Below are 23779 nucleotides of genomic sequence, written 5' to 3' on the forward strand. Positions count from 1 at the left end.
ACATTGCCAAAGCAAGTGAAGTAGATAATAAACAAAAGTGAAATAATCAGTAAGAAATTAACAGTAAACATTACACTCATAAGTTCCAAAATAATAGTCACATTTCATGTTATGGCTATGTCCAGTGTTGTAACGATGTGCAAATAGTTAAAAGTACAAAAGGGAAAATAAATAAACCTAAATATGGGTTGTATTTACAATGGTGTTTGTTCTTCACTGGTTGCCCTTTTCTTGTGGCTACAGGTCACACATCTTACTGCTGTGAAGTCACACTGTGGTATTTCACCCAGTAGATATGGGAGTTTATCAAAATTGGATTTGTTTTGGAATTCTTTGTGGGTCTGTGTAATCTGARGGAAATATGTGTCTCTAATATGGTCATACATTTGGCAAGAGGTTAGGTAGTGCAGCTCAGTTTCCATCTCATTTTGTGGGCAGTGTGCACCATAGCTTGTCTTCTCTTGAGAGCCAGGTCTCCCTACGGCGGCCTTTCTCAATAGTAAGGCCATGCTCACTGTGTACTCTCTGTTTAGGGCCAAATAGCATTCCAGTTTGCTCTACCTTTTGGTCAAATTCTTTCCAATGTGTCAAGTAATTATCTTTTTGTTTTCTCATGATTTGGTTGGGCCTAATTGTGTTGCTGTCCTGGGGCTCTGTGGAGTCTGTTTTTGTTTGTGAACAGAGCCCCAGGACCAGCTTGCTTAGGGGACTCCTGTCCAGGTTCATCTCTCTGTAGGTGATTGCTTTGTTATGGAAGGTTTGGGAATCACTTCCTTTTAGGTGGTTGAATTTAACGTATTTTTTCTGGATTTTGATAATTAGCGGGTACCTCTCTCTCTCTCTCTCTCTTTCTCTCCAGATGAGGGTGTACACCCAGGGCTGGCAGCAGGAGAGCCTGTCAGTACAGCAGAGGTTTGGGCTGGGCTGTGTATCTGGGGCGGTGGCTCATGCTGTCTTCTACCCTCTAGAGGTACCAGAGCGCTATGACAGGTCTGAACTACAGATATACATGCTGTCTTCTACCCTGCAGAGGAGGGCGCTATGAAGGTCTGAACTACAGATATACGATGCTGGTCTTTTTCCCCTGGAGAGGTACGCAGAGCGCATGGACAGGTCTGAACTAAGATATACTGCGTTCTTCTACTGCAGAGGTACCAGAGCGCTATGACAGGTCTGAACCTACAGATAGACAATGCTGTCTTCTACCTGAGAGGTAGCCAGAGCGCTATGAAGGTCTGAACTACAGTATATCATGCTGTCTTCTCACCCTGCAGAGGTTAGCAGGGCACTATGGACAGGTCTGAACTACAGATATACATGCTGTCTTCCTACCCTGCAGAGTACCGAGCGGCTATGACAGGGCTGAATTACAAATATACATGCTGTCTTCGTACCCTGCAGAGTACCAGAGCGCTATGAGACAGGTTCCTGAAAACTACAGATATCATGCTGTCGTGCACCTCTAGACGGTAGCAGGGCACATGACTGACAGTCTGACTAACGAACAGATTACATGCTGTCCTTCGACCTCCGCAGAGGTAGCAGAGCGCTATGACAGGTCTGAACTGCTGAATTATACTATCGCAAATGATACTGTATTGAGCCGCTGACTTTTTTGGACAATTTTGGGTTACGTTAAACAGCCTTATTCTAAAATTGATTAAATGGTCCCCCCCCTCATTTACATCTAGCACAATATTCATCCATAATGACAAAGCAAAAAGAGTTTGTAGAAAATGTTTGCCAACTTTACTTCAGATTTCCTATTTTTTTTTTTTAGCAAGGTTTTCCAAATTTACGCTGCGACCTGGCAGATAAAAGCAAAGCAGTTCGACACAACAACAAAACAAACGAGTTAACATGGAATAACAAACGACTAGTCAATCAACAATAGAAAAATCTATATACGTGTGTGCAAATGAGGTAAGATTAGGGAGGTAAGCAATAAATATTACAGATTTAGCAAATTAAACACTGGAGTGATAGATGGCAGAAGATGAATGTGCCAAGTAGAGATACTGGGGTGCAAAGGAGCAAAAAAATAAAAAATAAATGGGGTGAGGTAATAGCCCATCCTAATGGATGTGCCTATTTCAGATGGGCTATGTACAGCTGCAGCGATCTTGGCGAGTGCTCTGACAGCTGATGTTAAAAGTTAGTGAGAGAGATATAGACTCCAGCTACAGTGATTTTTGCAATTCGTTCCAGTATTGCAGCAGAGAAGTGGAAGGAAGGCGGCAAAGGAGCGAATTGCTTTGGGGGGACCAGTGAAATATACCTGCTGGAGCGCGTGCTATGGGTGGTGCTGGTATGGTGACCAGTAGGCTGAGATATGGGCGGGGCTTTTCCTAGCAAAGACTTATAGATGACTGGAGCCAGTGGGTCTGGCGACGAATATGAAGCGAGGGCCAGCCAAGAAGAGCCACAGGTCGAAGTGGTGGGTAGTATATGGGCTTTGGTGACAAAACATGATGCACTGTGATAGACTGCATCCAATTTGCTGAGTAGATGTTGGAGGCTATTTGGTAATGACATCGCCGAAGTCAAGGTCGGTAAGAAGTCGTTTTACGATGGTATGTTTGGCAGCATGAGTGAAGGATGCTTTGTTGCAAAATAGGAGCCGATTCTAGATTTAATTTTGGATTGTTTGGAGATGCTGGAAGGAGAGTTTACAGTCTAACCAGACACCTAGGTATTTGTAGTTGTCCACATATTATAAGTCAGAACTGTCCAGAGTAGTGAATGCTGGGCAGGTGCGGCAGCGCGTTGAAGAGCATGCATTTAGTTTTACTTGCATTTAAGAGCAGTTGGAGGCCACGGAAGAGCGCTGCTATGGCATTGAAGCTTGTCTGGAGGTTTGTTAACACAGTCGTCAAGAAGGGCCAGAGTATACAAATGGTGTCGGTTGCGTAGAGTGGATCGAGAACACCAGCAGCAGAGTGACATCATTGATGTAAATGGAAAGAGTCGGCCGAGAATTGAACCTGTGCACCCCATAGAATTGCCAGAGGTCCGGACAACAGGCCCTCCGATTTAACACACTGAACTCTGTCTTGAGAAGTAGTTGGTGAACCAGGCGAGGCAGTCATCTGAGAACCAAGGCTGTTGAGTCTGCCGATAAGAATGCGGTGATTGACAGAGTCGAAACCGTTGGCCAGGTGATGTCGATGAATACTGCTGCACACTATTGTCTTTTATCGATGGCGGTTATGATATCGTTTAGGACCTTGAGCGTGGCTGAGGTGCACCCATGACTAGCTCGGAAACCAGATTGCATAGCGGAGAAGGTATGGTGGGATTCGAAATGGTCCGTGATCTGTTTGTTAACTTGGCTTTCGAAGACCTTAGAAAGGCGGGTAGGATAGATATAGGTCTGTAGCAGTTTGGGTCTAGAGTGTCTCYCCCTTTGAAGAAGGGAATGACCGCGGCAGCTTTACAATATTTGGGGATCTCAGACGATACGAAAGAGAGGTTGAACAGGCTAGTAATAGGGGTTGCAACAATGGCGGCGGATAATTTTAGAAAGAGAGGGTCCAGATTCTCTAGCCCAGCTGATTTGTAGGGGTCCAGATTTTGCAACTCTTTCAGAACATCAGCTATTTGGATTTGGGTGAAGGAGAAATAGGGGAGGCTTGGCCAAGTTGCTGTGGGGGGGTGTTGGGCTGTTGRCCGGGGTAGAGGTAGCCAGGTGGAAAGCATGGCCAGCCGTAGAAAAATGCTTGTTGAAATTCTCAATTATCGTGGATTTATCGGTGGTGACAGTGTTTCCTAGCCTCAGTGCAGTGGGCAGCTATGAAAAGGTGCTCTTATTCTCCATGGATTTTACAGTGTCCCAGAACTTTTTGGAGTTTGTGCTACAGGATGCAAATTTCGGTTTGAAAAAGCTTGCCTTTGCTTTCCTAACTGCCTGTGTATATTTGTTCCTAACTTCCCTGAAAAGTTGCACATCGCGGAGGCTATTTGATGCTAATGCAGTACGCCACAGGATGTTTTTGTGCTGGTCAAGGGCAGACAGGTCTGGAGTGAACCAAGGGCTATATCTACATTTCTTGAATGGGGCATGCTTATTTAATATGGTGAGGAAGGCACTTTTAAAAATAACCAGGCATCCTCTGCTGACGGAATGAGGTCAATATCCTTTCAGGATACCCTGGCCARGTCGATTAGGAAGGCCTGCTCGCTGAAGTGTTTTAGGGAGAGTTTGACAGTGATGAGGGGTGGTCGTTTGACCTCAGATTCATTACGGACGCAGGCAATGAGGCAGTGATCGCTGAGATCCTGGTTGAAGACAGCAGAGGTGTATTTAGAGGGCAGGTTGGTCAGGATGATATCTATGAGGGTGCCCGTGTTTACGGATTTGGGGTTGTACCTGGTAGGYTCATTGATAATTTGTGTGAGATTGAGGACATCTAGCTTAGATTGTAGGACGGCCGGGGTGTGAAGTCTTTTTGGGTATGATGCTACAAGCTTGGCACACCTGTATTCGGGGAGTTTCTCCCATTCTCCTCTCTGTCAGATTGGATGTGGAGCGTTGCTGCACAGCTATTTTTAGGTCTCTCCAGAGATGTTTGATCAGATTCAAGTCCGGGCTCTGGCTTGGCCACTCAAGGACATTCAGAGACTTGTCCCGAAGCCATTGCGTTGTCTTGGCTGTGTGTTAAGGGTTGTTGTCGTGTTGGAAGGTGAACCTCAGTCTGAGGCCCTGAGAAGGTTTTCATCAAGGATCTCTCACTACTTTGCTCTGTTAATCTTTCCCTCGATCCTGACTAGTCTCCCAGTCCCTGCCGCTGAAAACATCGCCTCAGCATGATGCTTCCACTACCATGCTTCACTGTAGGTATGATGCCAGGTTTCCTCCAGACGTGACGCTTGGCATTCAGGCCAAAGAGTTCAATCTTGGTTTCATCAGACCATAGAATCTTGTTTCTCATGGTCTGAGAGTCTTATCACGGCCTTTTGCGCAAACTCCAGCAGCTTCATGTGCCTATTACTGAGGGATGCTTCTCCGTCTGGCCACTCTACCATAAAGGCCCGATTGGTGTTGATGAGGCACCTAGTGTGTTCCTTCCTGGCCAACCGGTTGCTCCCATCTACACAGAAACTTACTGAGCTATGGTCAGATACATTTGTGTCTTGGTACCCTCACCCTGACAAGGCCCTATCTCCCACCGAACTTGCACAGATTTTGGCCACGGACCGCCAATCTAACTAGGAACATATCATCGGTTGGTTCCAAATTCCTTTCCACTTTAAGAATGACGGAGGCCACTGTGTTCTTGGACCTGTCTCAAGTGCTGACAGAAACTGTAGTTAAATGGTACCCCTTCCCCAGAATCTTGCCTCTCACAAATCATGTCTCGGGTTCGTACGGAAGAATTCGTTCACCTCATGCTTTGGTTTTGCTCTGAACATGCACTGTCAATTGTTGGAACCCTTATTATAGATGTGGCATTTGCCATAATCATGTCCAATCAAACTGAATCTTTACCTACCAGGACTCACAATCAAGCTGATAAAAATCCATCCAGGAAAAATGATCAATCGAAAACAGAAATGCAGCTAGCTCAATTGTCGAAGTCAACCCTAGCAAAAGTCTAAAGACAATATAAGCTAAGGAATGCTATAAGTGTTCTTTTTTTTTTTTTTTACATTTGCTAAAAAGATTATAAAAACAGTTTTTATCTTTTCCATTGGTCCATTGAGGTATTGTGTCGTAGCTGATTGAAATCGAGCAAAGGAAATGTGCATTCTTCTATCCATTAGGATAAGGCGCTGAACTAACAACAATGTATTCACCGATCGTGGCAGAACGATACATAATACAATCATACAGCTAGGCGGGTTAAACATCGTCGGATAGAAACAGCGGCCTCTGTAAGACCAAAGGGTGGCGGTCCTATGTAATTTTAAGACAACAGCGGTCACGAAATTCGTAGCACGGAAACTCAAAATATCAGCCAAACCATGCTGGCTTTTGCAAACAGCTAATCGATCCTATAAGAATACCACAATACTATACCTCAAATACCTTGAAAACCGATCTCACCCGACCACTGACTCTGTACCGAGCGTACCACCTGTCATACTATAGACCTCCACCAATGACCACTCGTTAGCCGGTACCCCATTGGTATAAACTGATTAAAGAGGCCTCCACATGACCTCGGATGTTCACCGGTACCCCCTGAATAGCCTCCACATTGACTCTCGTACCGAATAACCCTATCTTATATAGCGCTCAACAAGCAGCTCATCGCCCGTACCGCTACCCCCGTAATACTGTTACCTCCACATGACTCATGTCACCGGTACCCCTGTATTATAGCCTCACATTACTCTTTGACCTGTACCCCCTGTAATATAGTCTCCACATTGACTCATGATACCGTAACACCCTGTTACTAGCTACCAGCATGACTCGACTGTAACCGGTTAACCACACATCGTAATCAGCTCTCGCACGATTACTCTGTAGCCGCGTCACCTCCTTATATAGACCTTGCGCACATCATGACTCTTACGCGTAACCCCCCCTGTGACTATAGCCTCAGCATTGAACCTCAGTACCCGTACCCCCTGTATAAGGCTCCAATGACTCTGTACCGGTAACCCGCTGATATAGCTCTCCACATTGACTCCTGTCACTCAACCCCCATACTAGCCTCCACATTACTCTGTACCGGTACCCCCTGTATATAGCCTCCACATTGACTCTGTACCGTAACACCCTGTATATAGCCTCCACATTGACTCTGTACCGTAACACCCTGTATATAGCCTCGCTATTGTTATTTTACTGCTGCTGTTTAATTATTTGTTACTTACTGCGGTGGTATACTCCTCAATGCCATTGGATGAATCACGGAATATTTTCCACTCTGTGCTAGCAAAACACGTAGCATCAACTAACCACTTCCATATTGAGCGAGTCACTGGTACTTCTTGCTTTCATTTTTGCTTGTAAGCAGGAATCGGGAGGAGAGAATTATCAAATGCAATGTCTGCAATGTASTTGGCCTGGAACGTGACCTCAGTCTGAATGCATTCCTGTCTGTGTTATATCATGTGTTGGTGGGGACCAGTTTGGTGCCTTTGATTTCTCCAGCGCGTTATCAACCGTATACATAACAATTTCTCACTGTCAGTATACAACTTGTAAGAAGCACTGGAATGTCTAGCTACTATATTTATTGGTTAAGAACTTAGACCAATGACGTGCTCCCTGCCTCCATCTGCCAGGTGCTAAAGGTGAGACTGAACCTATGGGCAGGTACCTACAGCGGGGTGGTGCAGTGTGCCCGCTCCATCTACAGGAATGAGTCTGCCGCATCCTTCTACAGGGGCTTCAGACCAAGTATCCTCTGTATGATTCCCTACGCTGGGGTGGAGTGTGCCGTTCACCAGGTCAGACAGCCTAACACTCTATCACATCTGTAGTGTACTATCTGTAGTGTACTATCTGTAGTGTACTATCTGTAGTGAACTATCTGTAGTGTACTATCTATCTGTAGTGTACTATCTATCTGTAGTGAACTATCTGTAGTGTACTATCTGTAGTGTACTATCTGTAGTGTACTATCTATCTGTAGTGTACTATCTGTAGTGTACTATCTGTAGTGAACTTCGATAGTGTTTACTAGTATCTAATCTGTAGGAACACTATATAGCAGAACAATTCTGTATGACTATCTATCTGTGCATTACTATCTTAGCTTTACTATCTATGTACTACTCGTATGAACTATCTGTAATGTACTATCTTCGTGCGTACAATATCTGTCAGTAACTATCCTGTAGCCCTTACGTACATACTTTTAGTGAATATCTGTTAGCATGATACTATCTATCTTAGCTTAACTACTCTTACGATGCACCTAGTCTTTGTAGCTGAACTATATCGTAGTGAACTATCATTACTACCTACTTCTATCTGTAGTGACCTATTCTGTAGCCTGTACTAATCCTATCTAGTGTACATCTGTAGTGTTACTATCTATTTAGTTTACTTGTTAGCTTACTTATCTTCAGTGTTTACTATCTAATCTTAGAGTGACCTTCTGTAGTTGCTATCTATCTGTACGTTACTATCTGCATGTACTATCTTGTAGCAACCTATCGGATCCTCTAGTTTCTATCCGTAGTTAACTAATATCTGTAGATGAACATCTGAGAGTTCACTATCTTAGTGTACTATCTGTAGTGTACTATCTGTAGTTGAACTATCCTTAGATGTAACCTATCCTAATCTGTAGTAACTATCTGTAGCTGTACCTATTATCTGTTAGGTTAACATCTAGTGCTGTATAGCTATCTTAGCTTACATATCTTGTAAGTAATAACTGTAGCAATTACTATCTATATGTAGTTACCTATCTGTAGTTTACTTCTATATTAGTGTACTCATATTAGTGGTACTATCTATCTGTAGATTTACTATCGATGAACACTATCTGTAAGCTTACATCTGTAGGCGTACTACCTGTAGTGTACCTTATCTCTAGATTAGTGTACGTATCTGTAGTGTACAATACTACTCTTATTCACATCTGTACTGACCTATCTGTAGCGTACTATCTATCAGTAAGGTACCCTTCTTATAGTACTAACTATCTTAGTAGTACAGATCTATCTGTAGTGACGACATCTTTAGATGTCACATATCGATCTGTGATGTACTATCTCTAGGTCTATCATATCTTAGTGTACTTTATCTTGTAAGTTTAACTAACCTATCTGTAGTACTATCTATCTGAGTAACTATCTTATGGAAACTATCAGTTAGATTCACTATCGTACTGTAGTTAACTATCTGTCATGCTTACTATCAATCTGTCAGTAAACTATCTTAGTTTTTTCACTAGCTATCCTGTAGTTACTATAGATGATCGGACCATTGGACCAGTCTCATTACTTCTCATTTCAAGATAATCATTACCATATGGATATCATGAATTGATTTCTAAGGACTTGTGCACTTGTTGCCTGCACACTCCGTTCGTGGAATACTGTGAAACTCTAGCCCTTCTGAGCAAGTTCACACTTCAAGAGGGTATAACAAACATTTAAAAGCAACCTGTTTCTACAGTAATCTTACTCCCACTCTCTTTCCTCCCCGCCCCCCATCTCTCTCAGCTGCAGTCCATAAATTGGTGGCTCATAGACTAACCAGTCAGCTCCACCTTTCCTCTCTACCCCCCTCTCTCTCTCAGCCTGTCAGTGACCATCTATGAATTGGCTATGACCAACCTGCTTCCACGAGAGCCCACATAACTACATCAACTAATATTTTATGTCTATCCTGCGTGCCAAAGATGTGTTGTTAGCCCTCTGAGCAAAAGCCTAGGGAAGAAGGAGGCCGGTTCGAACCACTGATGTTGTACCATACAATCAAATCTTAATGGGTATGCCTAACCACTGACTCTCCACTCTCTATTTCTCTTCTCTCTATCTCCTCTGTCTCCTCTCTCTCATTTTCTCACCTCCCCCTCCAAGTCTTCTCACCGCTCCTCCCCTCTCTCACCTCTCTCCCACAGTCCTTGCACTGCGGCTGACAGCACCCAACAAACTATACACGCAGTGCACTCCCAAGCATCATTTTTCCAGTTCTCGACATTCTTCTGCTTACGATGAATGCAGCTATCCTCTACTGTGATCGGCACCAGCAGCAGCTCCAAGTAACGTCCGATCCATGGCAACAGAAACACAAATAATCAGGAACCATTTAATTCCGAATTAAAATAAGCCACTCAATTATCTTTCAAGGAACTCTGCATACTAACACTTTGCATGACATTGATTCAACCAGACACCATCCCTAGGCCATTGATCTAACCAGGACACCCACCTCCCTAGGCCATGTATGTGATCTAACCAGGACACCTCCCTAGGCCATAGACTCTACACACCAGACAACAATCCCTAGGGCCATTGATCCAACCAGGACTACCACCAGTCCCTAGGCCATGTAATCTAACCAGGACAACACCCCACCTCCTAGGCCATTGTAATCCTCAAACCAGGAACACCGCTTCCTAGCCATTGATCTAACCAGGACACCTCCTAGGGCCAGTGATCTAACCAGGAACAACCACACACTCCCATCTAGGCCATGTGATCTAACCAACACCGACACCCACCCATCCCTAGGGCCATGTGATCTAACCAGGACACCCATACATCCCTAGGCCATGATCTAACCAGACACCCATCATCCCTCAGGCCATTGATATCAACCAGAACACCCACATCATCCTAGGCCATATTGATCTAACCAGGACACCCACCGATCCCCTACGGGCCATCGTGATCTAACCAGGACACCACACCATCCCTAGGCCATGTGATCTAACCAGGACACCCACCGGCCCTAGGGCCATGTGATCTAACCAGGACACCGTCCCTAGGCCATGTGATCTAACCAGGACACCATCCCTAGCGCATTGATCTAACCAGACACCCACCGTCCCTCAGCCATATATCTAACCAGGACACCGTACCTTAGGGCCATTGATCACCAGACAACCTCCTAAGCCGATACAACCCACACTCCCTAGGCCATGTATCTAACCAGGAACACCACCATCCTAGGGCCATGTGTATCTAACCAGGACACACCTCCCTAGGCATGTGATCTAACCAGACACCCCATCCCTAGGCCATGTGATCTAACCAGGACACCCACCATCCTAGGGCCATGTGATCTACCAGACACCCACCATCCTAGGCCATTGATCTAACCAGACACCCACCATCCCTAGGCCATGTGATCTAACCAGGACACCCACCATCCCTAGCCATTGTCTAAACAGGCACCCACCGTCCAGGGCATCGTGATCTAACCAGGACACCCCACATCCCTAGGCCATGTGATTCTAACCATGACAACCACCATCCCTAGGCCATCGTGATCTAACCAGGACACCCACCATCCCTTACCATGTGATCTAACCAACACCCCCCCCTCCCTAGGCCTGTGATCTAACCAGGCAACACCCACCATCCCTAAGGCCATGTGATCTAACCAGACACCCACCATCCCTAGGGCCATGTATCTAACCAGGACACCATCCCTAGGGCCATGTATCTAACCAGGACACCCACCATCCCTATGCTCATGTGATCTAACCAGGACACCGTCCCTAGGCCATTGATCTAACCAGGAACCCACCTCCTAGAGCCATGTGATCTAACCAGGACACCCATCCCTACAGCTGCCATTATCTAACCAGGACACCATCCCTAGGCCATGTGATCTAACCAGGACACCACCCTAGGAGCCATGAGTCTACCAGACACGTCCTAGGGCCATCTGATATCTAACCAGGACACCCACCTCCCTAGGGCCATGTGATCTAACCAGGACACCCACCATCCCTAGGCCATGTGATCTAACCAGACACCCACCGTCCCTAGGCCATGATCTAACCAGGACACCAACCATCCCTAGGGCCATGTGATCTAACCAGGACACCCACCGTCCCTAGGGCCACGTGATCTAACCAGGACACCCACCGTCCCTAGGGCCATGTGATCACGATATGCTCCTCCTGTCCCTGATCATAATTGTGTCACTTTAGTCTGTGAGGTACAGTGTACCATACTGTACATAACTTACTGGATGTGATGTGTCCATAACAGGCTATTCTTACTTCCTTGTCTTACAGCTTTCAGTTCAACTTCACCCACAACATTTCTTCAGGGGTTCACAGGCATCTATGAGAGACATGGACTACGAGGATACTACAATGGGATGGGGACCAGTTTCATCCGGGCGATTCCATGTGCTCTGTTAAACTACACCCTGATGAAGAAACTAGACGCAATGTTTTCCTGATTTCAGAGTCATAGTCAATTATAATTTGTTGTATGTTTTTGTGACTGATTTTATGTAATACTCTGTACACAACAACAACCTTCAAACTTGACGCCGTTGTCCATAAACTGTCCCAAAATACTTCAAATCGCAATGAACTACCAAATAGAACTAACAAATATACTACCAAAGGACTGTTATTGGAGGGCTGATTGCGGCCCAATCTCCAGCCTGACCAATCCTTCGTTGACCCCTTCATTGTCATTAAATCAGTGTGAAGTATCTATGGCCTCCTCCCTTGTCTTTCTTTCACACGTTTGTGCAAAAACTAGAGTAGTGTTTCAGACTCTAAATTACAGTGCAGTGTGTGCTCACAAAGAGGGTGTYTTCAGTGCATATTGTAACGACCCTGGGTTTATAAGCGAGGAAATCGACTGTGCYGCACGAGCATGCTTTTGCGGAACAGTCGATAGCGCGCCGGACCTCAGGCTAGAAGGTCGAGGGTTCGAGACCTGCTCCTTGCTGTTTCATTACAATATTATAATGTATATCACAAAATACAGGACTTCCTACAGTATTACATTTTACAAATATACTTATTTGGTTATCATACTAAATATGAAAGTTACTAAAACATGTGTACATTGTAACCAGATTTGTAAYCTAACGTAGCAGGCGTAAAACAAAGATTTGAAAGGATTTTCCATCATTTTAGTAAAATAGTACARGTGGAACCATTGGATGGTACAACCYAAATCCCGCCTTAGTCCTTGATCGACGTATCACACAGCCAGTTGCCTATTCTGTCTGKACTCGCGAGATTTGTGTKGCCTTTTCTGCTGTGTCACAGCGCGATAATCTTTTTCAACGAGAACGGCCATCTTCTCTCTCCGGGCTTGAGAAGAGAAGAGTTACATCAGATATGGCCGACTATTCGAACGTGGCTCCGCCGTCGGGAAATGGCGCCGGAATGAACGACGCTTTTAAAGACGCACTTCAGCGAGCTAGACAGGTAAGACAAATAATATAACATAGCACACAGGGCGTCGAAATTGATAGTCGACAATGGAACTAAATCTAACCCAAACCTCAAGCTCGGGATGTTTCCAATTTGCGGCCTTCAATGAAGGCTTCGAGTTGGCTGTCCAACAAAGGATTGTAACCTAACTAGCCAGCTAATTAGCCAGGTATTGCTAGCTCATTTAGCGATATGGTTAAATTAATCGGTGAATTGAGGAAGTACAGTATGATTAATTTGATTGCGGTTTCAATAAGTAGTTAATAAAACGATAACCAAGATAGCGTCACATAGCTAACGTTAGTTACGTTAACCATATGTGGCCTTTTCGAAGCCACCATCGTGCAGAAATACTGTTGCATTGATTCTGTGGAATTAGGTAAGTCCATGATACACTGACAGTTTTTTTAAAGGAAATATTGCTTAACAGTGGTTGCTGCAACTTTTACATTTGAAATTAGCAACTTTATTATGTTTATTATGTTGATCGGCGGTGCAACATAGTGGGCAATTTCTAGTGATCACAATCAGAGCACAAATATTGGTCATGTGATCTGTCTAACGTTACGTTACTCTAACACAATATTTTAGGAAAAATGGCAATCGTTTTTGAGCTGAAGCGAGAGAAAGTCAACTCCAACGTCGAAGTGAAATGTTGGCCATTCACTACAATATTTTACCATGATGCCTTAATACATACTGTGTAAAATGTGTCATGCTTAAGTCACGAAAATATCCACGGTGGTGTGCATGCTAATCGAATTCCATGCTTAGTCGATGGGACGAAGTCTAACTCGTTGGCTCTGTAGATTTTACTTTTCGTGTTTGTTTTGGATCGTTTTTTTGTATGCATAACTAGATGAATACCATTTACACTGCCTAGCTTTGACTTGTGAAGTACAAAGTTAACTAAATATAGTTATCCTTATGTCTTCATTGACTTAACTGGCAGTAGGTTGAGTGGACGCCCAGGGCAGAGGCAACACCTCTTTGTTGCTTGTTCGTTAGCTAATCAATTCCAGTAGCCTACATGTGACAACCAGCTATAGGAGTTGAGTAAAAAGATGGGGAAATCGAGTTATAAGTTGATATATACGAAATATATTATTCATGTCCATGCTGCTCATTGCTCCAGTGTCTCATCATACTCCGTTGCCTGCAAAATGTCGTTAGAGATGTACATATAACTAGGAATAAAGTGATGGATAGTAAACAGCGGATCACATTTTACATCCATAAACTCCACGTTGTTAACCATTTGTTTACACTTTATTCCGTCATTTTTATTGGCAAGCTAGCTAAAACATGGGTACCTTAACCAGTATTGTGCAAACATTTAGGGGCACAGGAAGAAAGTAAATGAGAGCATCTTCAGGAGAGTACGGATTGAGTAACCGATCTCTTGAATGTTGTCGCCATAAATCTGACAGTGTACAATTTTCAATGTTATGCATCTCAAAAGGAAGCGTGTGATTTAACAATGTAGAAACCTAATATTCCAAAAGTGGTATCAAAATTGTAGCTTTTATAATGTATTTACAGTGTTACGTATTAGTTTCTATTGGACAACATGTGTTTCAAAAGTAGCAAGAATATATATAGGCCCAATACAGGCCAAATCTCAATCAATAATAAGTACATTTTTCTGGTGCTCCTAAATTTTACACGGCGCTTTTAACTTTTTGGACTACCAGTGCTACCAATTAWTTTTTTTATTTTACAGCCCTGGATGGGGGATATATGGGGTGGCAGGTGGCCTAGTTGTGTAAAGAGTGTTGCTAGATCGAATCCCGAGTTGACAAGGTAAAAATCTGTCGTTCTGCCCCTGAACAAGGCAGTTAACCCACTGTTCCTAGGTAGGCTGTCATTGTAAATAATAATTTGTTCATAACTGACTTGCCTAGTTAAATAAAATATATACACTGCTCAAAAAAATAAAGGGAACACTTAAACAACACAATGTAACTCCAAGTCAATCACACTTCTGTGAAATCAAACTGTCCACTTAGGAAGCAACACTGATTGACAATACATTTCACATGCTGTTGTGCAAATGGAATAGACAACAGGTGGAAATTATAGGCAATTAGCAAGACACCCCCAATAAAGGAGTGGTTCTGCAGGTGGTGACCACAGACCACTTCTCAGTTCCTATGCTTCCTGGCTGATGTTTTGGTCACTTTTGAATGAGACTGAGTCTACAACCCACACAAGTGGCTCAGGTAGTGCAGCTCATCCAGGATGGCACATCAATGCGAGCTGTGGCAAGAAGGTTTGCTGTGTCTGTCAGCGTAGTGTCCAGAGCATGGAGGCGCTACCAGGAGACAGGCCAGTACATCAGGAGACGTGGAGGAGGCCGTAGGAGGGCCGCTACCTCCGCCTTTGTGCAAGGAGGAGCACTGCCAGAGCCCTGCAAAATGACCTCCAGCAGGCCACAAATGTGCAGAAATAGAGATAAAATTAATCACTTACCTTTGATGATCTTCATATGGTTTCAAATCAGTTATTTTATACTCACAGACATTATTTTAACAGTTTGAGTTTTCTATCCAAATCTGCCAATTATATGCATAACCTAGCTTCTGGGCCTGAGTAGCAGGGCACGCTTTTCATCCGGAAGTGAAAATAGTGCCCCCTACCCTAGTGAAGTTAACAAAAGACTCCACTATGCAAGTAACAATTGGTAACATTTCAGTTCTGTTATACTCACAGACAATATTTTGACAGTTTTGGAAACTTAGGAGTGTTTTCTATCCTAATCTGTAAATTATATGCATATTCTAATATCTGAGCCTGAGAAATAGTCAGTTTACCTTGGGAACGTTATTTTTCCAAATGTAAAAATTCTGCCCCCTTGCTGAAAGAGGTTAACAACACACCCTAGCTAGATGTAAAGAATTGCTATAAAAAATATATACTATGTTTCATCTTTATTATTTTAGTTAGAACAATTCTGTTGAGGGGGTGGATTATACTTCTGTTTGCTCCCCCACTTGGAAGTTCATGCTCTCTGATTGGCTCAAAGTCAAGTTCTCAGCCACTGCTGAGCTTCCCGATTCTGCAAGTAGAAACAGAAGGTTCGTCGATAGGCTGTTGGTCGAAATAAGATTTAAGTCGAGCAGTAGTAACATAAAAGAAGAAAATGGTGTACAAGACACCTGTCTGATTGGCTCCTGTCTGAGTGGACTGATCCACTGTGAAGGCCCGGGGGGTGGCGCTGTCCACCAGTCTAAGACGTGCTGCTGAAATTGTATATGGTTATATTATGTGCAACACAAATAAATAAAAAAAGTAGTGTTTTATTTRCATGTGTTTTCTCCCACGTTGTATAGTGGTCGCTGTTCTGAAACACATCAGTGCGTTGTTCAATTGGTGCCTTTTCCCAAGACCATGTCGCTATGTGCATAATAGCCAAGTTAACCAGAATATTGGTGTTGAGAACAATGTGGTGGAATTAGGAGACAACAAAACGGACTCGCCTTAAACGTCTAAGAAAATTGAGGAGAACGGAAACCCCGACTTAATTAGGTCTCTCTCGCTATAATAACTAATGTCATTATCATTAGTAGCCTTATAACCACCATTGAGCWGTAGGTTTCAGTGGATTATCTGACTTTCCCTTTACCTCCTGAGCAACCCGTAAACATTCCCCGATGTTTTTAAAGTGTATTTCAAGTCCTCTGCATCCATTTTGCTATCACGTGTGTTACGGTGTACATTTTGTTATAACCAATTTATTGGTGTGATTATTTCCATATTGGTCACTTGCTTTTGATGTTGATGTTTTCAAGTAAGGAGAGCAAGGGTTGAGGGAATAGGGAATGTTTTTTAACTTCTAAACAAGTGAAGGATTTGTGTAACAACTTTTCAGTCATAAATGGCTGTTGCAGCTCCAGCAACACGGAACGCGAGATACAAATTGATCTGTGGTGGTAGCTGCATCAGGGAGGAGAGGGGGACAACGGGTGCTAGTCGCTGTTTTTTTGGTTTTAACAAGGTCGAGTCTGAGCCAGGCCCAGCACAATCAAATTGCTGTGGGACTCCCTCTAATAATTAGTCTTATTTCATCAGTGTGCTTAAAGCATCAGACAAGCTCGKTGAATATAGTTGATTTGATTAAAACACATAGGACGTCAATATAGGGGGAAATCTTTCAACCAATCGTTTCTTTTCTCCGACAGCTCTAGTCGGTACACAGCAGGGACATCTTTTGTTCTCGCAAATGAAGAAACGGCCTCCTGTGKGGCTGTTGGTAGAGCGTGGGGTTGTGGGTTCGATTCCCACTAAAATAACTATGTAAATAAGTACCTATCGGCAGTGAGATTCTCGGTGTGTCTGTACCATTAACCTATCTACATGCTAGTTAACATAACTCCATTGGAAAATAGCTAGCTACGGAAGTTGTAGTGTTCTCGTGGAGCCTAGCTTAGATTGAGCGTTTTTGACTTTCAGATCGCCGCTAAGATTGGTGGTGACGGCGTACCCTCGGCACCCTCGGGTAACGAGTTTGGCTACGGAGGCCAGAAGCGGCCCCTAGAAGATGCCGGTGAGTACGGTAGACCCATTTCATACCTCCGTATCTTCATTGCTCCWTCGTTTGCCTGTACTGTTATAGATTGGACTTGCCTATCTGGTMCCCAAGCCTGGTCTCAGAGCTATTTTATTTACCTACTTCATTGTCCAGACAAGCATGCAATTACAGATGAGAKAAATCCATAYGGAGTTGGCAAGAGAGCAGAAATAGACGTGTGTGTTCTGTTTTTAATTTGTTTGCAATATGTTAATTGCCTTGACGTTTATGCTTTCCCAAATAGACATGCATTGAGAATCCAGTCTTATCACCTAGCTATGGTGTAGCTAGGGAACTGGATACAACACTACTGTCAGGTGTCAAAACAAAGCGTTGTTTATCCAATGTGTATAACGTAGATCGTAAACGGGCATCTGTTATCAGTTTTTGCCTCTTGTATCACAGCTGAAACGGTGTGGGGGGGGGGTCACCCATTTTCGGAAACAAAATGCTCGACTCTTAGGTCACCCAGGTCTCTTGGAAAATTAGATTTATCACACTAATCTGGATAAATAAAAGTTAAATAAAATAAAWAGCTTTTGGATTAAAAAATGGCATAGGCCTGCATTGTATGGAGAAACMCAGGTGTTGCCGGTGTAGTGTGTTGTGTATCACTGTTTCGTTCTGTCTATTCACTCTGTAGATGACTGTTGGACCAGTCTAAACAGTAGAACCCATCGGGAAGGGATGAACTCTCCTTTCTCAGGCATGGTCCCTTTTGATAAATAACCATTAGGCACTTAGGCCTTACCAGTTTTCAAACCACACACTTGTTGTATTATGATCTAGAATAGGCATTATGTATAGTGTGAAATGGCATGGGTGATTAATAGTATGAGATATGTATATAGCCTAGTTAGTGTGGTTTTTGGCATGTTTTAGAAATTTTATACCCTCGCTTATTTTGTTGTTGTGGTTTTTATTGTTCAATGCTGTTTATAGACTTGGCATAAAATGCTTGACTTGGTTTAGTAATAGAATCACTTGTTCTGTATCATGTATAGTCAGATAATGCTCAGTTTGTTCAGTTCCGTGGTTTGATAGTTGCTTTTAGCAGGGGGGATTGTATGTTATAATAAACCGCTAACCTTGTTACTATTTTATATACATTAGTTGGGCTGCCTTGTGTTTCTAGAAAATACTATGTCTGTGTGTGTGCGCCATGTTGCACAGGCATTAGATGTAATGTCAAATGGCCATTGTTCTCACTCGGAAGTAGGACGGTTGYAGCCCCAGTTCTGGGGACCCTCGGCAGTCCAGTAACCCCGTCTCCTCTTCTCCTTACAGACCAACCAGAGACCAAGAAGGTGGCACCAAATGACCGTGAGTACCTGTAGCTTGCCTGCTGTTAAAGRAAATGTATAGGATAGGCCCTTGTGACTAGAAATAGCCACCGGTCCATATGGGTTTATGGTTGAGTCCCGAAAGGCRCCCTGTTCCCTTTGCAGTGCACTACTTTTGACCAGGGTCTATGGCAGCGTTTCTTAATTAACCTCTTTGGGCTAGGTGGGAAGCTAGTGCCCCACCTCGACAACATCCGGTGAAATTGCAGAGCGCGAAATTCAAAATACAAAAATTGTAATATTAAACATTCATGAAAATACAAGTGTTTTACATCGTTTAAAAGCGTAGCTGCTTGTTAATCCAACCGCTTTGTCAGATTTCAAAAGGGCTTTACAGCAAAAGCATACCATGCGATTATCTGAGGACAGGGCCCCGCATACACCAGCATTAAAAACATTTTCCAAACCAGCAGAGGCGTCACAAAAATCAGAAATATCGATAAAATAAATCACTTACCTTTGAAGATCTTCCTCTGTTTGCAATCCCAAGGGTCCCAGCTACACAACAAATGGTCGTTTTGTTCGATAAAGTCCTTTATATCCCAAAAAGGTCCGTTTAGTTGGCGCGTTTTCAGTAATCCACCAGTTCAACATGCAGACAAAGAAATCCCGAAAGTTACCAATAAACTTCATCCAAACAAAGTTTCTAATCAATCCTCAGGTACCCTAATATGTAAATAAACGGTTAAATTTAATTTGTAATGTAGTATGTTCAATACCGGAGATAAATAACGAAGTGCCTGCCCTCATCCACGTGCGCCACAAGACTACAGTCAAAATGGGAGCCACTTAAAAAGCTACAACTACTAACAATTTTTTTCAAAAAACATGCATGAAACCCTTTCAAGATTGACATCTAGTGGAAGACATAGGAACTGCAATCTGGGAGCTAYTTATTTGAATATCCCATAGACTAGCATTGAACAAGCTCTGTGACCCCCCCCCCAAAAAAAGTCTGGATGGATTCTCCTCGGGTTTTCGCCTGTCATATCAGTTCTGTTATACTCACAGACATAATTYTAACAGTTTTGGAAACTTTAGAGCTTTCTTTCCACATCTACCAATTTATATGCATATCCTAGCTTTTGGTCCTGAGTAACAGGCAGTTTACTTTGGGCACGCTTTTCATCCGGATGTGAAAATACTGCCCCCTATCCCAAAGAAGTTAATTAGTAGTCCTCTTGTATCTGAATGTCTTTGGTTTCCTCATTGCAGCGTTCTCAGCAGCGATGGGTATGGGAGGAATGGGAGGTGGTGGACCGAGATCGTCATCAGAGGAGTTCAAGGTTCCTGATGGGATGGTTGGATTCAGTAAGTGTACACAAACACACACACACCGTCCCTAAAGTAACGGTTCGGATTCAGGAAGTATACACACAACGTGCAGGTGGATTTTTGGGGGTTGATTGCCAAATCTTTTGTACCCCAGTTATTGGAAGAGGAGGAGAACAGATATCCCGCATGCAGCAAGAGTCTGGATGCAAAATCCAGATTGCCCCCGGTAAGATTTCCTGAAGTTATAACACAGTGATTTCCTCRTACTGTTTGATGGAGAGTTCTGCATGCTATCTCTACTCTGAAACTYTTCTTCTCTCTGTATTGCAGACAGTGGAGGAATGCCCGATAGGTCAGTCACACTGACGGGATCCCCAGACTCAATACAGTACGTATACAGCTCCTGTCGTCCCTTCTCTCTGTCCTCTCTTAGCTTCATCCCCCCCTCCCCTGTTTTCTTACCCACGTTCTCTGGTGACACAAAAAGCCAGTACAACGTTACATTAGTTAGTAGATTAGAGCCATTGTCATAGCTGTGGGCCTTGTCAGGGACCACCTTGTCCCTGGTGTGTGCTTCCAGAGCTACCAAGAGGCTACGTATGTGTCTCATGAGTAGGGGCTTTTTCGTAGGCCAACAGTCCATGCCCTTAGCTAAAGGTAACTATGTTCCTGTCCCCAACCAGAGCTGCCAAGAGGCTGCTGACGGAGATCGTTGATAAGGGTCGTCCTACTCCAGCCTTTCACCACAACGATGCCGGCGGCCCCGGTATGTCTGTTCAGGAGATGCTGGTCCCTGCCTCCAAGGCTGGCCTGGTCATCGGGAAGGGAGGAGAGACYATCAAACAGCTGCAGGAGAGAGCCGGGGTCAARATGGTGATGATCCAGGAAGGGCCTCAGAACACGGGAGCAGACAAACCTCTACGCATCTCTGGGGAACCTTTTAAAGTCCAGGTGAGTGGTGCAGAGAGGACTGGTGTTACCTACAGCTGGAATGTTCCCCATCTCTGGGGAACCTTTTAAAGTCCAGGTGAAATGGATTCTCACTCCCTGAAGTACATCTGAAATGTTGAAGTGAAATGAGTCACTCTGAACGAAATTGCAAAATACTCAGTTGCAAAGTTGCGTGCTTATTTGCCCACGATAATATTTGTTTGGTAATTTCCCTGACTCTTTCTCCTCCGCCTGTGTTTTACCTGTTTTGACTGTCTGGTCCTTCAGCAAGCAAAAGACATGGTGATGGAGCTGATCAGAGAACAGGGCTTCAGGGAGCAGAGAGGAGAGTACGGCTCCAGGATGGGAGGAGGAGGCGGCGGCGGAGGAGGAGGAGGTGAGGGCCTGGATGTAAGTCTACAGTAACACTTTTATTACACTGTCATGGAATCACAAGGAATCCAGAGTTTGTTAATAATGGTAGACTTGGCGAGTTGACGATGTTAGACTTGGGTCTCTCAAGGGTGCGCATCACGCTGCTCTGTAGTATCTACAGGATTAAAACGGCCCTGTTTAACACTCTTTAGTAGTTGTTGCGGAATTTGACCAGTTGTTGTTTACTTCTAGTATTCAATGTCATCTGGCTGAGTCTACTGTTCAGTAAGGATGTTAGTTTGTACAGATGGAACTGCCATCTGAGTTGGGAAGAGACTCGTTGGACGGTATACAGATACCGTGCCTGTTGCCATCTCGGGATTTACGTTATTACCGGACGTGCGCACAAGGGGCACTTTTTTCTTTTCGCTAATGTAAAAAAAAAAGTCGCTTACCAGAATGCTAACAAATACTGTTTAATTCTCTTAGCGGATGCTAGGTAAATGCTAACAAACACTTTGTCTGTGTGCCGACATGTACTACTAGGACAGACAACCCAGCTCAGTTATGTGACTATCTCAAAACGCAGGTTGCAGCAGGGATCTTAATCTAGGATTGACTCTGCTGCTGTTACCAAGAAGCTTGATCTGCAAGCTAACATTTACACGTTAGCAAAACCCAGCTGGAGAGAATTTAGTTTGGCACATCTTAGATATATCTATCTTTATTTGGCAAACATTAGTAGTGAATTTCATATAACTAACTTTATCACCTCACGAAGCTCCCATTTTTTTGTTCTTTGTGCTTCATTTTTCTCACCCAAATTTGTGATATCCAATTGGTAGTTAGTCTTGTCCCATCGCTACAACTCCTGTACGAACTCGGGATAGGCGACGGTCAAGAGCCATGCGTTCTCTGAAACACGACCCTGCGAAGCCACACCAGTGTGTCGGGGGGAAAAAACGTACAGCTTGGCGACCGAAGTCAGCGTGCATGAGCCCGGCCGCCACAAGGAGTCGCTAGAGCGCGATGGGACAAGAACATCCCAGCCGGCCAAACCTTCCCGGATGACACTGGTGCCAATTTTGCGACGCCTCTTGGGTCTCCGGTCGCGGCCGGCTACGACGTAGCTAACAAGGACAAAGTAATCCTCATAGAGAACGCTAACTAAATACACTGCGAACATTTTGTACAGTTTCTAACTTAAAAAAAAACAGTTTGCTGGAAGGCTTTTGATCCAGGAGGGCATTTTCTGCTGGTACAAAGCACATATTTGATTTTGGAAGAAGCTAACCACTTAGCTAGATAGCTAACTAGCTACTAAATTAGAGAGAAAAAACTCAAACCCTGACTGCACTGCTCGCGCGCGTCAACGAGCGTCTGCGACGCCAAGGGCTAAAATAAAAGTCCTTCCTATTTCTGACGCAGATCGCACTGCAAGTCCTGCCTCTCCCATCTCCTCATTGGTTTATAGAAGCAGGTACCCACGTGGCATCTCCTCATTGGTTATACCCACGTGGGTGATTGAAAGGACGAACTGTTGTCGTGGTAATACTATGAATGTTTAGATCCCACCATATAAGTTAAACGATGAAAAGGCCTGGAAGGGGGAGATGACTAGAAACGATTCGGTTTTATGTGTGGATTAATTTGTCGGAGTTAAGGACATTGTGCATTTCAGGTAAAATAACAACTCAATGTTTATATCCCAGGACAAATTAGCTAGCAACAGCAAGCTAGCTAAATAGGACAAATTAGCTAGCAACAGCAAACTAGCTAAATAGGACAAATTAACGTTAGCTAGCAAGTGCAAGCTAACTAGCTAAATTTCCATACATAGTTAATGCTTTTCGACCTGTCCCCAAATTAATGTAATTGGTTCAGAGTTTGTTTTGATATTTTAACCTGCGAGTCGTGGTCGCGTTTGGTGTGGCGGGGGGGACAAAATAAATATATGCACGATGGCGCGCGCAGCCGGTTTTGGTTCCGTGTTAAGAGCATTTAGAATATTTTCGACACAACTTAATATTTATATGATGGCACACATTTTAGTTGTGATTTCCATACTGTATTTAGATCTTCTGGTGCATGTTGCACAACAGTGAGTGAATCACACGGCTCCAGTCTCGTTGTGTGTTTGTAAACACCACGTGTCTGGGAACTACCGTAAGCTACATAATGTGACGCGTAAAATGAAGAATGTTATCTCCTAACGTATTGCCACATTGTTTCGACGGTATTGAAAAAAAATAACATCCTGTGGCTTTTTCCAAATACCTCGGTATAGGGTATATACAGTATACCTCCCAAGCCTACAGGAGACTATGTAATGGCATGCTTTATGTTTAATGTGTGTCCCTCCTCAGGTTCCTGTCCCCAGGTTTGCGGTAGGAATCGTGATCGGGAGAAACGGAGAGATGATCAAGAAGATCCAGAGCGACACAGGAGTCAGGATC

At 43.9% G+C, this 23779-nt stretch overlaps 2 protein-coding genes across 2 annotated transcripts in view; both read left to right on the forward strand.

The window, feature by feature from the left end:
* Positions 1 to 12096, forward strand: part of slc25a24l (solute carrier family 25 member 24, like) — a 27588-nt gene extending 15492 nt beyond the window's left edge. Inside the window, exons 7-10 of the mRNA XM_070439560.1 lie at positions 860 to 970; positions 7240 to 7436; positions 11577 to 11579; positions 11638 to 12096. Of these exons, the coding sequence (XP_070295661.1) occupies positions 860 to 970; positions 7240 to 7436; positions 11577 to 11579; positions 11638 to 11833 (507 nt within the window). The 3' untranslated portion in view covers positions 11834 to 12096. The remainder of the gene's footprint in view (positions 1 to 859; positions 971 to 7239; positions 7437 to 11576; positions 11580 to 11637) is intronic.
* A 582-nt stretch (positions 12097 to 12678) lies between these two features.
* LOC112071932 (far upstream element-binding protein 1-like) overlaps positions 12679 to 23779 on the forward strand; it is a 35970-nt gene continuing 24869 nt past the window's right edge. Inside the window, 9 exon segments of the mRNA XM_070439562.1 lie at positions 12679 to 12824; positions 17283 to 17376; positions 18044 to 18106; positions 18688 to 18723; positions 19959 to 20054; positions 20173 to 20244; positions 20349 to 20406; positions 20702 to 20969; positions 21237 to 21359. Coding sequence (XP_070295663.1) covers positions 12735 to 12824; positions 17283 to 17376; positions 18044 to 18106; positions 18688 to 18723; positions 19959 to 20054; positions 20173 to 20244; positions 20349 to 20406; positions 20702 to 20969; positions 21237 to 21359 — 900 coding nt within the window. The 5' untranslated portion in view covers positions 12679 to 12734.

The sequence above is a fragment of the Salvelinus sp. IW2-2015 genome, unplaced genomic scaffold (assembly GCF_002910315.2).
Source record: "Salvelinus sp. IW2-2015 unplaced genomic scaffold, ASM291031v2 Un_scaffold1774, whole genome shotgun sequence".
Taxonomy (NCBI): Eukaryota; Metazoa; Chordata; class Actinopteri; order Salmoniformes; family Salmonidae; genus Salvelinus; species Salvelinus sp. IW2-2015.